Source organism: Dunckerocampus dactyliophorus, chromosome 19 (assembly GCF_027744805.1).
Source record: "Dunckerocampus dactyliophorus isolate RoL2022-P2 chromosome 19, RoL_Ddac_1.1, whole genome shotgun sequence".
Taxonomy (NCBI): domain Eukaryota; kingdom Metazoa; phylum Chordata; class Actinopteri; order Syngnathiformes; family Syngnathidae; genus Dunckerocampus; species Dunckerocampus dactyliophorus.
In genome coordinates, this window is record NC_072837.1 from 10,515,757 (window position 1) to 10,534,779 (window position 19,023).

Genomic DNA, 19,023 nt, shown 5'->3' on the forward strand with positions numbered 1-19,023 from the left:
CGATGTGAGTTGAAAGAAACTGGCGACGGCGTGTCTGTGTCATCACGCTGCACCACCTATCACTCTGCGCCTGCATTTTCTGCACCCGTGAGGTCAAAGACTCCTAAGAATTAAATACCTCGCTTATCCCGTTTACCCTGCTGACTCATAGGCCACCTCTTTACTCCAAAAATTCTGCCAGGAAACCGAATACACACCTGCATGAGGCTGCTCCATTTCTCTCCACGCACACACCTCCGTTCATACACGGGTTGGGATAACAGGGGTCCGCATCACGTGCTTCTCTGGGTTTGGCAACCTCCAGGTCCTCTGAAATGAATAAAACGACCATGGACTTTACGAACTACACATAAGAAATGTGACTTAGCATGGAGAGTTACTGGCACGTTTGAATATTCCAATGTAAGAACATCAAAAAACGTCAAAAATCCCCTGAAGTTAGACAACACGCTGAACATTTATATCATCAAGAGCCAACCTGCCAGTTTTGGATCAGCGTGCACCTAGGAAACATTAAAAAAAGTATCAGTTTAAGCCCAAAATCGTGATTCAACCAGTCAACGTGAAACAGATCTACCTTTAAAATTGCCAAAATGACAATCAGCGACGCAATCTTCGTCCAACTCTTTCCACAGCCCATCGTGTTGTTATCCACAGATGCCCGTGGAAGCATAACACATAAGGACAAGCAGCAGGGGCGGAGCCTTGCTGTCCATAATGGAGCTTAATGGATAACTTGTATTTCACACGTGTCTTCTCTGTCAGCATCGTTCACAACAAGCGTTGTTCAGTCAATCACTGCAGTGAACTGCAGACTCTGAACATAGTCTACCTGTTCTTTGATAGCAGCTTATCTTAAAGCAACATTTTGATAGTCGTGTCTATGAATACTCTCATCTATCCAGGTCATTGTGTCCCTATGGTGTGCAGTCAAGGCCAGCAAAGCCTTCTCTGCTGGCCTAAACACTATCAGAAGCACTGACCTACATTGTAGTACTTGTATATGTTCCATGAAATTCAATTAAAGGGATAGTTTGGATTTTTTGGCATGAAGTTGTGTGATACCCCCATCAGCAGTGTAGAACATCAACAGTGAAGAGTTTGGCTTCTCAAAAGAATATGGGTTCAAAAGAGTACATTTCAATCACAAAAATGCCTCCTTGAAAAAAACCAACACATGTAGATATATTAAGAAATTATACACATTTCAAGAAAAAAAATGCATCTCAGCTTTGTGATACAGGTGGAAAAGCGTACTATGAGTATGAACTGGGGTCTTGGCTTTTTTCCTGCATTTTCGCTGGGGGTTTTTTGTCATGTTTTCTTTCTCAATAACATTCGAAAATTTTGTTTTTGTGATATTATGACTTTATTCCCATAATATTTTGACTTCAGTCACATAATAATAGAACCAAGACCAGCCCCCCAAGAGCCAGCCCACAAACACCCCACCAACCCCTCCACCCCGGCAGCCCCCCACGCCACCCCCCTACAATCTAGTATAACATATTACATATTATATTACAACATCATTACAAAAAGCAGATGTTAATGAAAATAAACATCGAAGAAAACTTAAAAATACAAATCCTGCTATCTCCAATATGAAAATACACAATAGTGAGAACCTTGTTCGTTGGTTACGGTTGTTGGGCACCAGGGGGCGCCAAAGCTTGTTCTGTGGAGGGTCAATCAGTTACAATTACACCCAACAAAAATACTGTATACTGTATATCCTCCTACTATCTTTATAGTAGTATAGAATCATTTTGATAACTGTTTTAATTCAACAAGTTAAAACGTTTCCAGGTTTCAATTATGATGATGAAGGGCATCCTTGTATTCATTCAGAATATTTTTTAAAAAGGTCCCTTAATTTATGCTACTACAGTAGAAGGATTCTGCTGGTGCCATCAGCATATATTTTTGTAAATTGTTAAAGTTATGACAATGGTAATCGTTCATGGAACCAAATCACATTCTTATGAGTTCCTCCAAAATTGTACATATAATTAAAAGGGATGGTGGTCTAAGTCAGTAAGGCAGCTGCTATCAAAACAATGAAGAATAAAAACAGGCTTGGCGTTGATGCAGGTGAACGTGATATCATCATCCGGTCCAGACCACTTAAAACCGAATCCGTGTCAGAACCACCAGACCCATCTTTGTTCAAGTTCTCACACCACATACCAGTAGAGAAGGTGGCCGGACGTGAAGCACACCTGAAAAAGCAGCAGATGGAAAAGCCCCATTAGGTGATTTGAAACTACACCTCCCTCGTAAACAGAAAAAATAATTGGGGAAAACATCTGAACAATCCGCCCGAGATTGGCGAAACTCATCGCCAACGTGTAGCAAACCCTGCACATTGGAGGCCACAAGCGGCGGCGGTCAGCTACATCGGTGAGCGACGCGCTTATTTGGCTGTCAAATTTGGAGGGAATTTGGGGGTATCAAAGTAGTTCAGAGGAGGAAAAGTGAACATTTTTCAACTTTCTGGGATCTTGTCGACAGCCAGCATGTGCACGATGACATGCAGGAGTACGAAACTGAACATGCACAATACAACATTAATAAACCACTGTTTCGTGGTTGGCTATGGCCCATTATTAGTAAAAAAAAAGTTAAAAATATTGAAATACAAGTGATATGTAGTATCATGGTCACTGGGCGTCAGTAGCATCTTCACACTGTATGTAGTCAGTCATGGCATGTCCGAGATGATAGAGTAAAAAAAAAAGTTCTCCATTTCGTGCGGAAGTGGTAAATGTTTGGTTTCTTACTGTGTCCTTCTTCCCCACACTGTTTGAGACCCTTTCTTAAGTTTACAGTAAATAAATTGGAGGCGAACTAGTTAGCTCACTCGCATGCTATGCTTAAAGCTGTGGCCGTCTCTTGTGTCCCTGCAGTGATCCCGTTGTCTGCGCATTAGCAATGTGGGGTAAACAAAGAATAATAGGAGTGTAAAGGTAACTATATGTGTGTTATTTCATATCTACAGTCCTCTAGTAGTGTTTAAAAAAGAACCATTTAGACAGTCATACACAGGGTTTCTATGCTCAAACTATGAAAATATTTTGTTTATTCATATTGAATCTTACTAGTCCGCCACAAAACAGTGGTCATTTATTAATTAACACATTTTTGAACAACCGCAAAAGAGTGAGAGAGCGATGTTCAAACTGCGATGTCGCGAGGGACGACTGTACTCTGCACCTGCCTTTTCTGCATCCATGAGTTCGAAGACTCCTAAGTGTATTTAATAATAATATCATATATAATACCTTGCTGATCTTGTTTACCCTGCTGACTCATAGGCCACCTCTTTACTCCAAAAATTCTGCCAGGAAACCGAATACACACCTGCATGAGGCTGCTCCATTTCTCTCCACGCACACACCTCCGTTCATACACGGGTTGGGATAACAGGGGTCTGCATCACGTGCTTCTCTGGGTTTGGCAACCTCCAGGTCCTCTGAAATGAATAAAACGACCATGGACTTTACGAACTACACATAAGAAATGTGACTTAGCATGGAGAGTTACTGGCACGTTTGAATATTCCAATGTAAGAACATCAAAAAACGTCAAAAATCCCCTGAAGTTAGACAACACGCTGAACATTTATATCATCAAGAGCCAACCTGCCAGTTTTGGATCAGCGTGCACCTAGGAAACATTAAAAAAAGTATCAGTTTAAGCCCAAAATCGTGATTCAACCAGTCAACGTGAAACAGATCTACCTTTAAAATTGCCAAAATGACAATCAGCGACGCAATCTTCGTCCAACTCTTTCCACAGCCCATCGTGTTGTTATCCACAGATGCCCGTGGAAGCATAACACATAAGGACAAGCAGCAGGGGCGGAGCCTTGCTGTCCATAATGGAGCTTAATGGATAACTTGTATTTCACACGTGTCTTCTCTGTCAGCATCGTTCACAACAAGCGTTGTTCAGTCAATCACTGCAGTAAACTGCAGACTCTGAACATAGTCTACCTGTTCTTTGATAGCAGCTTATCTTAAAGCAACATTTTGATAGTCGTGTCTATGAATACTCTCATCTATCCAGGTCATTGTGTCCCTATGGTGTGCAGTCAAGGCCTTCTCTGCTGGCCTAAACACTATCAGACACACTGACCTACATGATAGATACTTCACTAATCTCCAAGAGATTAATAAATGGTATTGTGTTATGAGTTATTGTGTTAATTTGTTGCAAACAGTCTATTACAGGGGTGTCAAACTCAATCGATCCAATCAATCCAAAACACAACGCTTACTTTAGGTCGTTGGCCGAACTGGACATTACCCTCCACGCCCCAGCTTTGTCTCTTTCTCATTATTTTTCCTGAAATGTTCAACACTTGTATATTTCTGCATATTGAAAGCATTAAAAGCTTTAAAACCTTCTCGTCCTTTTAAAAAACATAATTGGTGAACGAAGCACACTCATATGCATCATCAGTGCACACACACAGGTGCTCGTTTGAAGTTGCCAACATGGCAGGACGTGCCCCAATAATCCAGGCTGAAAAGTAGGAGTTAGTATGGTCAGATTTTGAGGAAATGTCTCATTTGCACTGATGAATAGATAAGTAAGCAGCCTACACACCTTTTATCCCGGTTCCCCGCGTGTGCAGTGCCGGGATTGGAACCTACCAAAACATCCTCCCCTGTGGTTGTGTTTTCAAATTGGGACAAAATGCGCTTGACAGCTGGTGAATTCGTTTTTATGTGGACAGACATTTTTTTTATACTGATACTATCCTTGGTATCAATATGATCGATATTTCTTTCGACCGCTCACCTCAAGAAAATACACATTGGTTACTTTTGTTGGGCACCGGGGGGCGCCAACACTTCGTCTTTGGAGGGTCAATCAGTTTCAACTACACTCAACATAAATACTGTCTATTTGTACTAAACATCCCCCTGGGAACCAAGGGAAAAAGATAAATACATCATGGAGAGAACCTTGTTCGTTGGTTACTGTTGTTGGGCACCAGGGGGCGCCAAAGCTTGTTCTGTGGAGGTTCGATCAGTTCCAATAACACACAACAAAAATACTGTAGGAGGAAAAAGTATCTTTATAGTAGTATGGAATCATTTTGATTACTGATTTAATTCAACAAGTTAAAACGTTTCCAGGTTTCAATTATGATGATGAAGGGCATCCTTGTATTCATTCAGAATATTTTTTAAAAAGGTCCCTTAATTTATGCTAGTACAGTAGAAGGATTCTGCTCGTGCCATCAGCATATATTTTTGTAAATTGTTAAAGTTATGACAATGGTAATCGTTCATGGAACCAAATCACATTCTTATGAGTTCCTCCAAAATTGTACATATAATTAAAAGGGATGGTGGTCTAAGTCAGTAAGGCAGCTGCTATCAAAACAATGAAGAATAAAAACAGGCTTGGCGTTGATGCAGGTGAACGTGAGGGCATCCTCATCCGGTCCAGACCACTTAAAACCGTATCTGTGTCAGAACCACCAGACCCATCTTTGTTCAAGTTCTCACACCACATACCAGTAGAGAAGGTGGCCGGACGTGAAGCACACCTGAAAAAGCAGCAGATGGAAAAGCCCAATTAGGTGATTTTAAACTACACCTCCAAACTGGGGCAATAATTGAGGCAAACACTGCCCCCTAGCGTTTTTGTGGGGAACGGCACACGCCAGTACAACGCTAAATCCAAATTCTTCAACATATGTTTCAAAAAAAGCAACGCAATAATTACATTCCCTGGTAACTAATTACATTCAATTACTTTCATGGGAAAGTAGCCTTAAGTAAATACATTTTCAAGTAATTTGCCAAACACAAACCATAAAACACATACAATGTGCTTGGAGCTTTTGGAAGTTGCTACACGTTTGCCCGTGTCGGCATACGATAATACAATAAGAGAGCAATCAGGGTACCTTGAACATCAACCACAACAACACGCGGTTGTCACACTTTGCTGACCAATCTTGTTGTCAAGCTTATTTTAATCTTGGGCCACATCACCACCAAGGGCTCGCCGGTTGTAAATGTAAAAAGATATGAATGTTGTCATAGATGATTACATCATAATTGCCGCTGCATTTGACAATTATTGATTTGAGTAAATGATGAATGATGAACTAGCTTTGAAAGATGTGTTGAATCAGAAATGTCACGATACAGTGGTGTGAAAAAGTGTTTCAGATCATCAAACAAATCTATATATTAGTCAATGACAACTGAACATAAAACACAGTTTTTAAATGAAACATTTTATTATTAAGGGAGGAAAAACATCCAAACGTACATGGCCCTGTGTGAAAAAGCGATTGCCCCCTAAACCTAATAACTGGTTGGGCCACCCTTAGCAGCAACAACAGCAATCAAGCGTTTGTGATAACTTGCAATGAGTCTCTTACAGCGCTGTGGAGGAATTTTGGCCCACTCATCTTTGCAGAATTGTTGTAATTCAGCCACATTGGAGGGTTTTCCAGCATGAAGCGCCTTTTTAAGGTCATGCCACAGCATCTCAATAGGATTCAGGTCAGGACTTTGACTAGGACACTCCTAAGTCTTCATTTTGTTTTTCTTCAGCCATTCAGAGGTGGACTTGCTGGTGTTTTGGATCATTGTCCTGCTGCAGAACCCAAATTCATTTTAGCTTGAGGCTACAAACAGATGGCCGGACATTCTCCTTCAGGATTTTTTGGTAGACAGCAGAATTCATGGTTTCATTTATCACAGCAAGTCTTCCAGGTCCTGAAGCAGCAAAACAGCCCCAGACCATCACACTACCACCACCATATTTTACTGTTGGTATGATGTTTGTTTTTTTTAAATATGGCGTTACTTTTACGGCAGATGTAATGGGACACACACCTTCCAAAAAGTTCAACCTTTGTCTCGTCAGACCACAGAGTATTTTCCCAAAGGTCTTGGGGATCATCCAGATGTTTGTCTTAATGTTCTTTTTGTTCAGCAGTGGTTTTGGTCTTGGAACTCTGCCATGCAGGCAGTTTTTGCCCAGTGTCTGTCTTATGCTGGAGTCATGAACACTGACCTTAACTGAGGCAAGTGAGGCCTGCAGTTCTTTGGACGTTGTTGTGGGGTCTTTTGTGACCTCTTGGATGAGTCGTCGCTGCGCTCTTGGGGTAATTTTGGTTGGCCGGCCACTCCTGGGAAGGTTCACCGCTGTTCCATGTTTTTGCCATTTGTGGATAATGGCTCTCACTGTGGTTTGCTGGAGTCTCAAAGCTTTAAAAAAGGCTTTATAACCTTTTCCAGACTGATAGAGCTCAATTAATCTCAGCTATGTTTTAACAGGCGCGCAATCATCTTTGTCTTGTCACTGACTAATATTTACATTTGATCTGAAACATTTAAGTTTGACAAACATGCAAAAAAATAAGAAATTAGGAATGGGACAAACACCTTTTCATACCACTGCAAATGATATGGGATATACTTTAAAGTGATACCACTTTCGATGTGAGTTGAAAGATGAGGGCAAAGACTCCTCGGAGTTAAATACCTCTCTTATCTCTTTTACTCCGCTAACTCATAGTCCACCTCTCTTCTCCAAATGTTCCACCAGAAAAACAAATACACACCTGCATGAGGCTGCTCCATTTCTCTGCACGCACACACCTCCGTTCATACAGGGGTTGGGATGGCAGGGGTCTGCGTCACGTGCTTCCCTGGGTTTTCCAACCTCCACGCTTATTTCTACTGGCTTCTCATCCAGGACATCCTTGCTTGGAAGGGCAGGTTTGACGGGGACCTCCGTCTTGATCAAATGCGTCAAATCTGATGGCGGAAATGAACAAAACGGCCACTGACTTTACAAATTACACATAAGAAATGTAGAGTAGTACATTTATAATTATCACCATTGAATTCAGCAAAAACGATGAGGTCGTTATTTTTCAGGAAGCTCCTCTTGTACAGCTGCTTGTGAGAAACGAATGTTCTCCAGCCTCGTCCATCATTCCGGTAGCAGCTACAGTTGGCATCCCACACTGCGCCCGAAGTAGCTGTTGGTTTGTTCCAGAGGGGGTCCTCAACTAAAGGGCAAAGAGGCACGATAGAAAGTGTAATTTCACATATTTGTGGAGTGGAAGCTGAGTGTACAGCAATCCGTCACCACTTAGCGCTTCAATTTCGCAGCCTCAATCTATCGCGTTTTTTCAAATATATATAAATTAACAAATCATGCAGTTTCATGGTTGAATACAGCCTATTATTAGTCAAAACATATGCATATTTAAGTACATGTTTATATGTTTTGCCTACATTAAGCATTTTCAAGCATAAAAATGGCTAAAATACAAATATAAGGCATTCAAAAGACGCATTCAAAGATGTTGACGTTAGTATTCTACACTAGTCACTAGGCGTCAGGAGTGTTACTGTAACATTCGGTGAGACAACCTTGATTCGTGTAGCAACAGGCTTTTAGTGCAGGTTTGAATTATCTCACAACAGGCACAATAATCCCTAACGTGAGCTACTGTTACGGTCGTAACCCACGGCAAGCTGAAACTCAACTCGTAGCGAGCGCTAACCTAAGTTTTCCATTTTTGGACCGGACCAGAGTACCAGACCACAAGTGCGAACGCACCCTCAGTCCCCCAACTTGGCCTACCAGTGGTGAAACTTCTTGCAGAAGACATCCTCATTTTAACATCGGGATCTTGGTCCATGACGACAATCGTCACCTGTCGGTTTTGGGCCGGCCACTGCATCACTGCATCATTTTCACCACTGCACAGGTGTAGGAACAGACCCACATAGTCTGGGTAGGCGCTGTCGTATCCATTTGGGTAAAGACTTATCCCGAACGAGTAACCTTCAGAGTTGTAAAAGCATTGGCTGTTCACGACACGGCCTGGTGGGGTGCTGGCAAGAAGCTGTGGGAAGTTGTGGATTTGCCAGACAGCACTGGGGCAAACAGTCTCACTGAGGGTGATGTCATCAAGCAAGATGGCCCCCGAAGAGCTGGCTGCTCCTCGGATGCCTTGGAAGATGTAGCGGAATCTTCTTGACATCCTAAGTGTTACGTGGCTTATTTTCCAGGCATCATCTCCGTCCCCTGAAAAGCAAGCAAAAAGAAAACAAGTTCAAAACAGTGGAACCTGTTACGTCGACACCCCTCGGACTGGTTGACTGACGTCGACATAAGCGAAAGCCACCTACACTTGTAACGCTGTTTGTCCAGAGACATAAGGACATAAATAAACTCATTTTTCATTAAATGCCTATCAAATTTCAGGTCAACAAAATCGGTTGACCGCATATGTCAACATCGATTTTTTAGTAAGAAGAACACAGTAGACCAGGGCGTCGACATAAGTAGGACTAACTTAAGCGGGTTTCACTGTACAGTTGTCCCTCGTTTATCGCGGTTAATCGCTTCCAGACCGATAATTTCCGCGAAGCAGGAGTCAATATTAATGAATGGAATATTTTTGTAGTTCGAACATAGAAAACCTGTTTAGGACTTTCTAAATATGTCTTTTAAAACATTATTAGAGCCTTGTAGACGTGAAATAACACCCCTATAGTCACCTTTACACTCGATTTCAAGAAATAATTCAAGCAGTTGATGTTTGTACTACATAGAATGCTAAGTCTAAACACGACTACACTCATTGCTAATTCAGTAGCTCATCAATAATCGATGTATTCAACTAGAAGAGAGTGCATTTGGAATACAGGAAGTGAACAAATGTATTGCAATTGGTGTAAAATGGATGGGGGGGTGGTAGGATTAAATAAGCTTTGCTTCTTCCTACTCTTTTTGGACATGTGGAACTGTGAATTGTAATTTGTATGCATGTTCAAATAAATTAAACCATTATCATGGCCATTGTTTACAAGACATTGCACGGGCTATGGGACTGCAAGGACATGAGCTTGCTAGTATAGCAAGCTACCGAGCTAACAAGTCAGCTCCAATTGGTTTATTCTAAACTTAAGAAAGCGTTTAAAACTTAGCGGGGAAAAAGGACAAAATAGGAAGCCAAAAACTTACCACTTCCACATGGAATGGGAGGAGTCATGTCCGGCATGCCATGGCTGACTCCATGCAGTGTGAAAGTAATGTAATATAACGTCTCATCAATGTAACATTACTGATGATTTGACTGATAGAACAAACGGCAATCATTTATTCATTTTTGGTAAACGCCGACAGAGTGGGGGAGAGATGTCCGATGCAGCAAGGGACGACTGTACTTACCAGTGATGGTGTGGATCTTCCTGACACTGCGAACAGTCCCTGTTCCATCGTCAGTCCGAACCCAAATCACGAGTTTATCTCCAGCTGCTCCGGTCATCTTGTAGAAGAACTGCAAACACTGCTCGTCTCTTTTCGGGTAGAGGATACGCGACTCTAGCAAGGCGCTGTTTGCAGCATTTCCAGAAGATGCGTCAAACTTCATGAAGTAGCCAGAATCTGAACACAGGTAGAAAACATGTCTTGTCAAACTGCGTAGATTCGAACAGAGACCTGAGATTTTTTTGTGTACCTCTGCAGCGCCCCGCAAGGGTGTGATCTGTATCAGCGGGAGTACTCAACATCTGGACCCAGTCGGCACCGTCGTCCTCATTCTGGATCATTCCACAGATGTTGTTCAGTTCAAAGGAACATTGGTCCAGAAGAGTGTGCGTGTTTGCTGTGAGAAAACAAACAGTCTATAATAGTACACTGCTGCTGCTCAGGGGTCATAACCTGCAAGGTATGAGCGTAGATGTTCTGGATGATGGATTGGTTTGATAGTGATTCGGGATGTCCGATATTGGAGTGACAATAAGATAGCAGATCATCATAGGATCATCATATCAGTTTTTCTGTCGATATCGATATCTTCATGCGAGTGACGCCTCATCACTGCATCACTTTTGGATTGTAAATATACAATTTGCGGTGACTGTTCAGTGCTATTTGTGAAACACAGCCGGTGGCGTCACGGTAAAAGAAGCATAATGTGTTCATTCATCCCATGACATTTGTTTAAGGGATAAGCTGCGGCCAATATCGGTATCGGCTGATGTTGTAATCCGTACCGAAGTGCTGCAGTCGTCGCTTGTTCTTGTGGTTAATCAGTTCCAGACCCGGCTATGATAAGTGAATTCCCGTGAAGTAGGGTTCCTTATTTATAAATGGAATATTGTTGTAGTTAGAGCATAGAAAACCTGTTTACAATATTCTAAATACGTTTTTTAACATTATTAGAGCCCTCTAGACATGAAATAACACCCCTACAGTCACCTTTACGCACATATTACCCAATATAGTAGACATAATAAAAGAAAATAAGACATATAAATAAGATGTAATATACACTCACACAAACACATCAGCGTTGCCAGGTCCGTTTATTATAGGACACTTTGGGCTTGTTTTTTTTTGTAAAGTTGCTTGCAAACTCCCAAGCTCGTTTGTTTGGCGTTTTCCATGGCTAACGATCAACTTAGCTACAGTGTCTAAAGTCATGTTAGAACAAGAAACTACAATTACCGTCTTCTCTTCCTTTGAAGTAAATGCAAACGAAGGCAAAGTTAACCAATTAACGGTGACCAGGGTTGGGCGGATCAACTGAAATATCGAAAGCACCGATTCCACGTCTCATAACATTTCAATTGTTCCGTTATGTTCTGATACAGGCTTTGTTTAATGTTTTATTTTATTTTTATTTTCTTTAATTTACCGAACCGATTTTTTTTGCAAGCCCAGGGGTGGACTTTGGACACCGCTGGTTTGCACCTGCTGGTCACATGCGGTGCTTAAACTTCCTTAAGGTGGAGAAAAGCTTTGGATTTCCTGCTATTACAGCGTATCTTTGTATTCATGCGGCGTGCAGTGCACCATGACACACATGAGCATCCCGTAGGATGTTCCTTTAAGGATGTGGACAAAGCACTCACCACAGCTGTACATGCGGTTGAGCCTTGTGATATCCACGGCACTGAAGTCCAGTCGCTGGCCGATGACTTCATTAAAAAACGGAATGGAGGTGGTGATTGTCGGGATGCTCTCATTCTTGTTGAAGGACAAGGGCCTGTAGTGCATGATGGACTCATAATCATACGCAGTGTTCAGATCAGTGATGAAGTCGTCCTCATACTTGACGAAATTGTGCTCCATCCCTGCAATAACGCAGGTCAGCACCATATAATAAGCTTGTATTCATGTGTAGAGGAGAGGGGTTCATTTTTTTTAAAGGCGTAGTCATTACCTTCTTCAATCTGGTCCCACCAGATCTCGACGTAGTCGTCTCTGTCGGAGCGCGACTGTTCATGGTAAAAGCCGAGAGCGTGCAAGAGCTCGTGCTGCACGATGGCCTTAGTGTCACACCGGGCCCCGATGGACACATTTTGGCCCACTTTGTCATCTCCGACGTATGACCAGCATCTGGAGAGAAAAAAATCACTCGTCATTATAAATGTGATGTTCTTATTGTACAAAACATTCGGTGACATCAAACAGTGGAACCCCATTAAGTGGACGCCTCTGACTGGCTGATTGACGTCAGCATGAGCTAAAAATATAATTTAACAAGAAAGCCAAAAAAAAAAAAAAGAAAATTGAAAAATTTTCATTAATTTTTAATGAATTAATTAAAAAATGAAGTAAAAAAAAAAGTTTTTTGTAATGTAACAAGAAATAGTTTTATTTCTGTGAAAATATCGCTGCAATACATGAGGATTAATAACGTCATGAAAGAAAAAAGGCATTTTTTTAAAGACAGTGTTAGGAGAAACAAACAAAAACAAAGAATATGACGATGACGTCAATATTTTATGGGAATAAGGTCATAATTACGAGAAGAAAATTCAAATTTGAAATAGTTGCAAAATGAAAACAACAGCAGAAATACAAAAAAAACAGCTGTAAATTTACGAGAATCAGATCAAAATATTAAGAAAAGGTCATATTTTAACAGGAAAAAGTTAAAATTTTACCAGAAAAAACTGAGAAAATGGCATTTTAGCTGCACAGAGCTGTCATATTAATATTCCTTGTCTCCAGTATTGCTACTTTTGCCTTGTTTTGTTGTTTTTTGTACATGTGGCCTCGCCTGCTTTTTGTTTGTACTTTTAGTTTTTTGCTCGCTCAGCCTTTTGTCATGGTTGCTTTTTGTTCCCATCTTTTTATCCTCTACTTTTAGAGCGCTCTTTGTCGATAAACCTGTTTGTATTTTTCACCACCGAGTCCATCTGCTTTGGGATCCTGTTTACTTCACTGAGCCGCCTTGGGACAGTCATTTGGGGAAATCAGATTGGGGAAAAATAACATTATTATGGGAATTACGTCAAAATGTGAGAATAAAATCGTAATGTTATGAAAAGAAAATTTTAGAAAATTATTCAAGAAGAATGAAATATTTGGAAAATTGAGCAAAAACAGGGAAAAAAAGGAAACAAGAGTGAAGTTGATACTAACAGGCTTTTTTTCCCACACAAAGCTGAGATGCAGTTTTTTCTTGAAATATATTGAACTTGTTTGAATAAGATTACTCTCCATTGAAAGTGATTTTCCTGCACTCTAAGCATTTGCCTGTATTGCCTAATGGGCCAACTGGTTTTGGCCCACATCACCGAAATGAAAGCAACACGAGCCATGATGTGTACACTTACCGGTGACGCTTGCATGAGACACTCTTTTAGTAATGAGAATACTGCCGACCAGGACTCGATGAGTCGGTCGACTTCGACGAGTTGTCGACTTAAGCGAGTTCCACGGGAGTTTGATGATTTGATACACAAGGTCAGAGCTCACCCGGAGAGTTTTGTGAAGGAGATGTAGCTTGCCTCGCCCTCATAGGGCTTGAAGTCCACACAGGATCTTAAACGGTATTCCTCAAAAGCCTGGAGTATTACCCCTTTCGCATTCAACTCTACGGTGAAACCACTCATAGTTACATTATTGCTTTTTCATCAAAAATGCTGCCAGGAGTGTTTTTCATTGAAGCCAGCGTACCTAATGAATCCGTCAGGATGTATGGAATAGGAAACTTCCATCTCCTTGTTTGATCAACGATTGCATTTCTCCTGGGCTGCAACACACATTATAAGAAGTGAGTATATATTGTTTATGTATTTGCAGTACTTCCACGTCGGCTTTGAATACTGTACTTACATCACCAGCAATGTCTCCCTCAAAAAGATGTTTTAAGCCTAAAAAAGTGGAATACTGTAAATGCATGCAGCACACTTTAAGCAGATAGAAACTCTCACCTTTATTAATCTCCGGTATGTCATCCCTTAGTTCACCATCGTCTGCATTATCACCTGCAAAGCAAACCAGGTCAAAAATCCACTTATGTTAGACAACATGCTGAGATCAAGAGCCAACCTGTCAGTTTCGGAGCAGCCTGCGCCTAGCAAACACATGGAAAAGAGTCAGTTTGAGCTCCAGTAAAAAATCAACCCCAGTCAATGTGAAATAGATCACCTTTAAGATTGCCAAAATGGCAATCAGCAGCGTGATCTTTGTCCAACTCTCTCCACAGCCCATCATGTTGTTATCTACATATGCTCGTGGAAGCATAACACATAAGGACAAGCAGCAGGGGTGGAACCTTGCTCTCCATAATGGAGCTTAATCGATAACTTTTATTTCACACGTGTCTTCTCTGTCAGCATCGTTCACACCAAGCATTGGTCAGTGAATTACTGCAGTCAGCTGCAGACTGGACATCGTATTATGTACCACTCAAGTGTGTGATCTTGGGGTGCTAATCCAGCTACAGCTGCGGTGTCCGAAGTGCGTGTATTGTATCGATACGATACGAAGTAAATGCGGGGCCCCATATTATGTCAACATTTTTATTTTCATTCGGGTGCTCGTGAGCCAACGTCAACATTCGCCAACTTTCTCAGCCAATCAGACGCGCTTTTGTCCATCTTTCGCCAGTATACCCAACATTTGGCCAATGAGAGAGCGCCAATGAGCTACCGGCTTTATTAGCATATTTCAACATTTGACCAATCACGGATAATAACGACCCTCCGCATCTGTAGCTCTTTTAGTGTACAGCGCACGTGTACGCTGCTGCCTTTCATGTCAGAGGTGATTTGGTTCCACTCCCGGCCAGGGTTGCATCAGAAAGGGCATCCGGCGAAAAAATTAAAACAAACCCATTCATGCGACAGGGCCTAGCTAAAAGTGTTGGACAAATGCCGATAATTACTTTACTTGAAATATGCATTTTTGTTACAATAACAGTCAGAATAGAACACAGGACAAAGCTTTTAGGCAAGAAATATTGATCAACAAACACATTTATTAAAAAGTTAAAAAGATACTGTGTAAATCAAAACATCAACATAATTATTCCATCTTATCACATAAAGTTGCTTGAGCAAAATAAATAAAATCAGTGGTGCAAAACAACCTTTTTGTACTATTTTATTCTGATTACAAAGGCAAAATCATGAAATGGTTTAGAGGAATTCAAGTGCAAAGTATCGATATCACTATCGCTGATACAGTCCATGTTTAATTGAAATCGGATATAACTGTATAAAAAACGGATGGAACCAATGGATGTAACGTACCTTTGATGCCGCTAGATGGCGCCATTGGGAGTGGTGTGAATGAAGTAGGACCAGGAAATGCATTTTCACACGCTGAGTAAAGCTTTGTCGACATATGCACAATTTGTTTTAGCATTTCTTCGATTTGGCGTCGTTTAAATGCCGGAAATATTTTGCCATTGGCATTAAAACGCAAATAGTTTGACACAGGGCGTATGCTGCTAACTAGAAGCCTTCTGTTCAAAATGGACACTCGAATAACGCAAGTAGAAAAACGAGGACCACCATTATTTCGTATTTTACCACGCGCGTATAGACAATGTTGACATTTATTCAATGACGTATTGCTTGCGATGGTATGACGAGGTGGCCGAGTGGTTAAGGCGATGGACTGCTAATCCATTGTGCTCTGCACGCGTGGGTTCGAATCCCATCCTCGTCGGGTTTCTTTTGCATTTTTGGCATCAAATACTTTAATGAAATTATCTATTAGATAACATATGTCATAATCAGTCAAAGCAAGTGAGTAGTGGAAAATATTTGAAAAGTAGCAAAAGCAATTGGTTCACATTTCTTTATCTTTTGTCCCCCCAAATTCTGTGTACAATAACTTCCGTGACTTTGTAAATAATGTAACATAATATAAACAATGGTAAAGATCATAGTTTGATTTATTCCGAACATGTGAACAAATTACATTGAAGTACATGACCAGTTTGCTTTTACACAAGTCAACATGCCTGAAAAGGAGTTGAAGACATCCGAACTTATTTGAAAATCAACACGTGCGGGGGGCCATTTTTATATTTGTTATTTTTAAACAGGCTAAATTGTTATATATAATTCAAGAACAAACAGCCAGCATGTCAGCTTTGTATTATAGGTGATTAAACATTGGTATTAACATTTCACCTTTTTTCCATTACGCCTTTTTGCTTTTTTTTGTTTTCTTTGTTTAATTGTATTTTTCAAACATGCCGCATGCTGACAAATAACAAGCCGCACTTTTGGACACCCGATTTACTGTATCAATTCGATATCTAATGATAACATCCGTTCACATGGCCGCCATGTCCGTGTCGTCACAGGTTTGGCTGACATCAGAGCAGCAGCAATCTCCTGTCGCCTCATGAAAAACACTTCTCGTGCTTGGAGAGACGGGGGTCGCCTTCTCCTCTTCCGTGTGGTCTTCTGCGCTTTGCCTTGTCGTGGTCTGTAGAAATGATAAGAGCACGGTATCATATTTACGTCACCGGAAGCCCGTATTAGCAGCGGGATAACAGAATGTTGTTTATGCAGCATACCTCAAGTTCACGATGACATCCGTCTATCGCATACTGGAATTTGGAAGCATTCAGTCCGAGAGCGCAGCTTAGTCTCCCCCCAATAAAATCGCAAGCTGAAACAATGACAACCCAGTGAGATCACGTGACAAGCTGGAGTCATAACTAGACATTGTAATTAAGGATGGTCCAACCCAATATTCAGGACTCCGTCGTTATATTTAGTGTTCAGACCCCTCTATCAAAAAAAGATACCAGTGACAAATCTAGTGACGAGACATGTATCGACTGTATCACTCTTCTCAACGAACCACTGCCCGGTTTGTGACATTTAACAAAACAAAAAGAAGCAACAGAAGAAAGTTAATTAGTAGTAGTAGTAGTAGTAGTTTTAAACATTTGTTTTTTTTCTCACGTTTTGCAAATGCATCACGGTAAATTAAGCAAATTCGATGATCCCACCATTATCATCAGGCATTAAAATGAACAAGAACTTGTTTCCATGACTGTACAATGTTTCAGTATCGGACATGACATGAAGTGGTGTTGCGCCATCCCTAATTGGAATAGTGAAATTCCTTACTCATTAATGACAGCCTTCCTATTAGCTGAACCAGGCTCCTGACTGAGAACTAAAACAAAAACATGTCAAGATTGATACCATGACTTCTGTATGAGACTTGGAGCAAATGCGCTTCAAACACCCTCACCATCCCTGCAGCCTCTTCATTTGATGACTCCTCTTCCTCCTGTTCTTCTTCTTCCTCCTCGTCGTCACTGTCTCGGTCAGTCAAAGATTCACCGCTGCTGAAGATGATGACTTTCTTCTGATTGGACAGTCCAGCAGCCTCATGTTCTGGTTCCTGTGGATCTGTCATCTGCAAGAAGGACGTGGGACACACTGTTACCGTGATGCCTTATTGTTAGCATGTCACTGGTTAACATCGGGCCAAATGATCTTCGTCGAATCAACCAGATAGCAGCTAAATTCAGGGTCAATACTGGCGATACCAAATTTCTCACGTAAATGTCCTGCGTTTTATTCGGATTTTAACCCAACAACAATTAAAAGGCAAAATCTCCAAATCGTTCAAAGATTTTGAAAAATGACCGGTATTGGTATTCCAGTATTTACTTGGTATCTGATTGATATACAATTTGCAGTATCCCCCCACCCTTTGTAAAAATGCTGCATTTAGTTGCACTGGGAAGTTAGAAACTCCACATTCTTACGAAGAGTCAGTAAAAAACGATCTGGTAAATCACGTAGGAATATTAGTATTTTATACTGAACTTTGCGGAGTATCAGTCCTTCAGTACAATTACATACTTACAATTGTAATCTGGCCGTGGGAGTGTTTTCGTGCTAATCAGAATTTCTAATGATGGAGCAAATAGTAGTTATCGTAAAAATGGACTATTAAGCAGCAATTTACCTGCTGGAATTCAGATCCGGTGTCTTTCTTGAGTAATTACAAGCACTCTACGTGTGTTGCACGCAAAGCTTTCATGTGTGACGTTAACGGTAAATTAGTGCTTTCGTACGGCCGATGTCGTCACGTCACAATAACGTCATTACCTTAAACGTGACATCATATATGAAATCATTACTTTTTTTGTCGCATTTTTTTGTTGAACGTCGACTGACACTTCCGGTTCAAAATAGGGAGGCGGCAACGGGGGCTCGATGATGATCGTAAAGTGTTCAGAGAAGCTGCAATGCTACTCCTGTTACTTGAGTTGATTCGCTTTGAATATACTGTTTAGAGACTTGCATTTTTATAATTAAGTAAGAATAAAAGTTGTGTTTTTAATAATATTATAAGCGTGAGTAAAAAAATAGTTTAGCTGTGTCCCATGAAGGGTGCATATTTTGACAGTTGCTGTGTTCCAATTCCCGCACTTCCGCTTAAAAAAGGACATAATGCACAGTGTACGTTGTTCCCAAGTGCACATATTTTGCCCTTTTTCTGTCGCCCTCCTGTATTAAGTTTCCTGTATTTTAGCAGCCTCATACCCGTTACTGTTGTGTACTTACCAGTAATGATGATTGCAATATATACAGTACCTGTTTATTCTCTCCTTTTAATGTTTTGCAACCAATGTGTTTTGCCAAGATGGCGACGGTTGAGGGTGTTATGCACACTCACTATTTTGCCGTACTTCTCATAGGAACACACTTTTGCACTCAAAATAGAGGTCTG

General features: G+C 41.0%; 2 protein-coding genes and 1 non-coding gene across 5 annotated transcripts; 1 reads left to right on the forward strand and 2 right to left on the reverse strand.

Annotated features, from left to right (window-relative positions):
• Positions 1 to 5,151: 5,151 nt before the first annotated feature.
• On the reverse strand, positions 5,152 to 14,577 carry mep1a.2 (meprin A, alpha (PABA peptide hydrolase), tandem duplicate 2). Its single transcript, XM_054761746.1, has 14 exons — positions 14,452 to 14,577; positions 14,353 to 14,377; positions 14,235 to 14,288; positions 14,137 to 14,174; positions 13,978 to 14,053; positions 13,777 to 13,894; positions 12,233 to 12,408; positions 11,922 to 12,143; positions 10,523 to 10,669; positions 10,234 to 10,449; positions 8,638 to 9,084; positions 7,883 to 8,056; positions 7,604 to 7,799; positions 5,152 to 5,566 (listed from the first exon to the last, which is right to left on the reverse strand). The coding sequence occupies exons 1-14, from the start codon at positions 14,545 to 14,547 to the stop codon at positions 5,371 to 5,373; spliced, it is 2,181 nt and encodes a 726-aa protein (XP_054617721.1). The 5' UTR covers positions 14,548 to 14,577; the 3' UTR covers positions 5,152 to 5,370.
• A 1,319-nt stretch (positions 14,578 to 15,896) lies between these two features.
• trnas-gcu (transfer RNA serine (anticodon GCU)) lies at positions 15,897 to 15,978 on the forward strand. The gene has a single exon. It is a non-coding gene; the product is annotated as a tRNA-Ser (tRNA).
• Positions 15,979 to 16,212: 234 nt separating this feature from the next.
• Positions 16,213 to 18,973, reverse strand: LOC129172037 (protein FAM177B). 3 transcript variants are annotated; one of them, XM_054761369.1, is made up of 5 exons: positions 18,888 to 18,973; positions 17,530 to 17,697; positions 17,403 to 17,451; positions 16,841 to 16,935; positions 16,213 to 16,749 (listed from the first exon to the last, which is right to left on the reverse strand). In XM_054761369.1, exons 2-5 carry the CDS (start codon positions 17,695 to 17,697, stop codon positions 16,594 to 16,596), a joined length of 468 nt encoding a protein of 155 aa, XP_054617344.1. In that variant the 5' UTR covers positions 18,888 to 18,973; the 3' UTR covers positions 16,213 to 16,593. The 3 variants fall into 3 exon arrangements, with proteins under 3 accessions (XP_054617344.1, XP_054617343.1, XP_054617342.1); XM_054761368.1 differs by lacking the exon at positions 18,888 to 18,973 and adding an exon at positions 18,256 to 18,878; XM_054761367.1 differs by lacking the exon at positions 18,888 to 18,973 and having other exon boundaries at positions 17,530 to 18,878.
• Between the last annotated feature and the right edge of the window lie 50 nt (positions 18,974 to 19,023).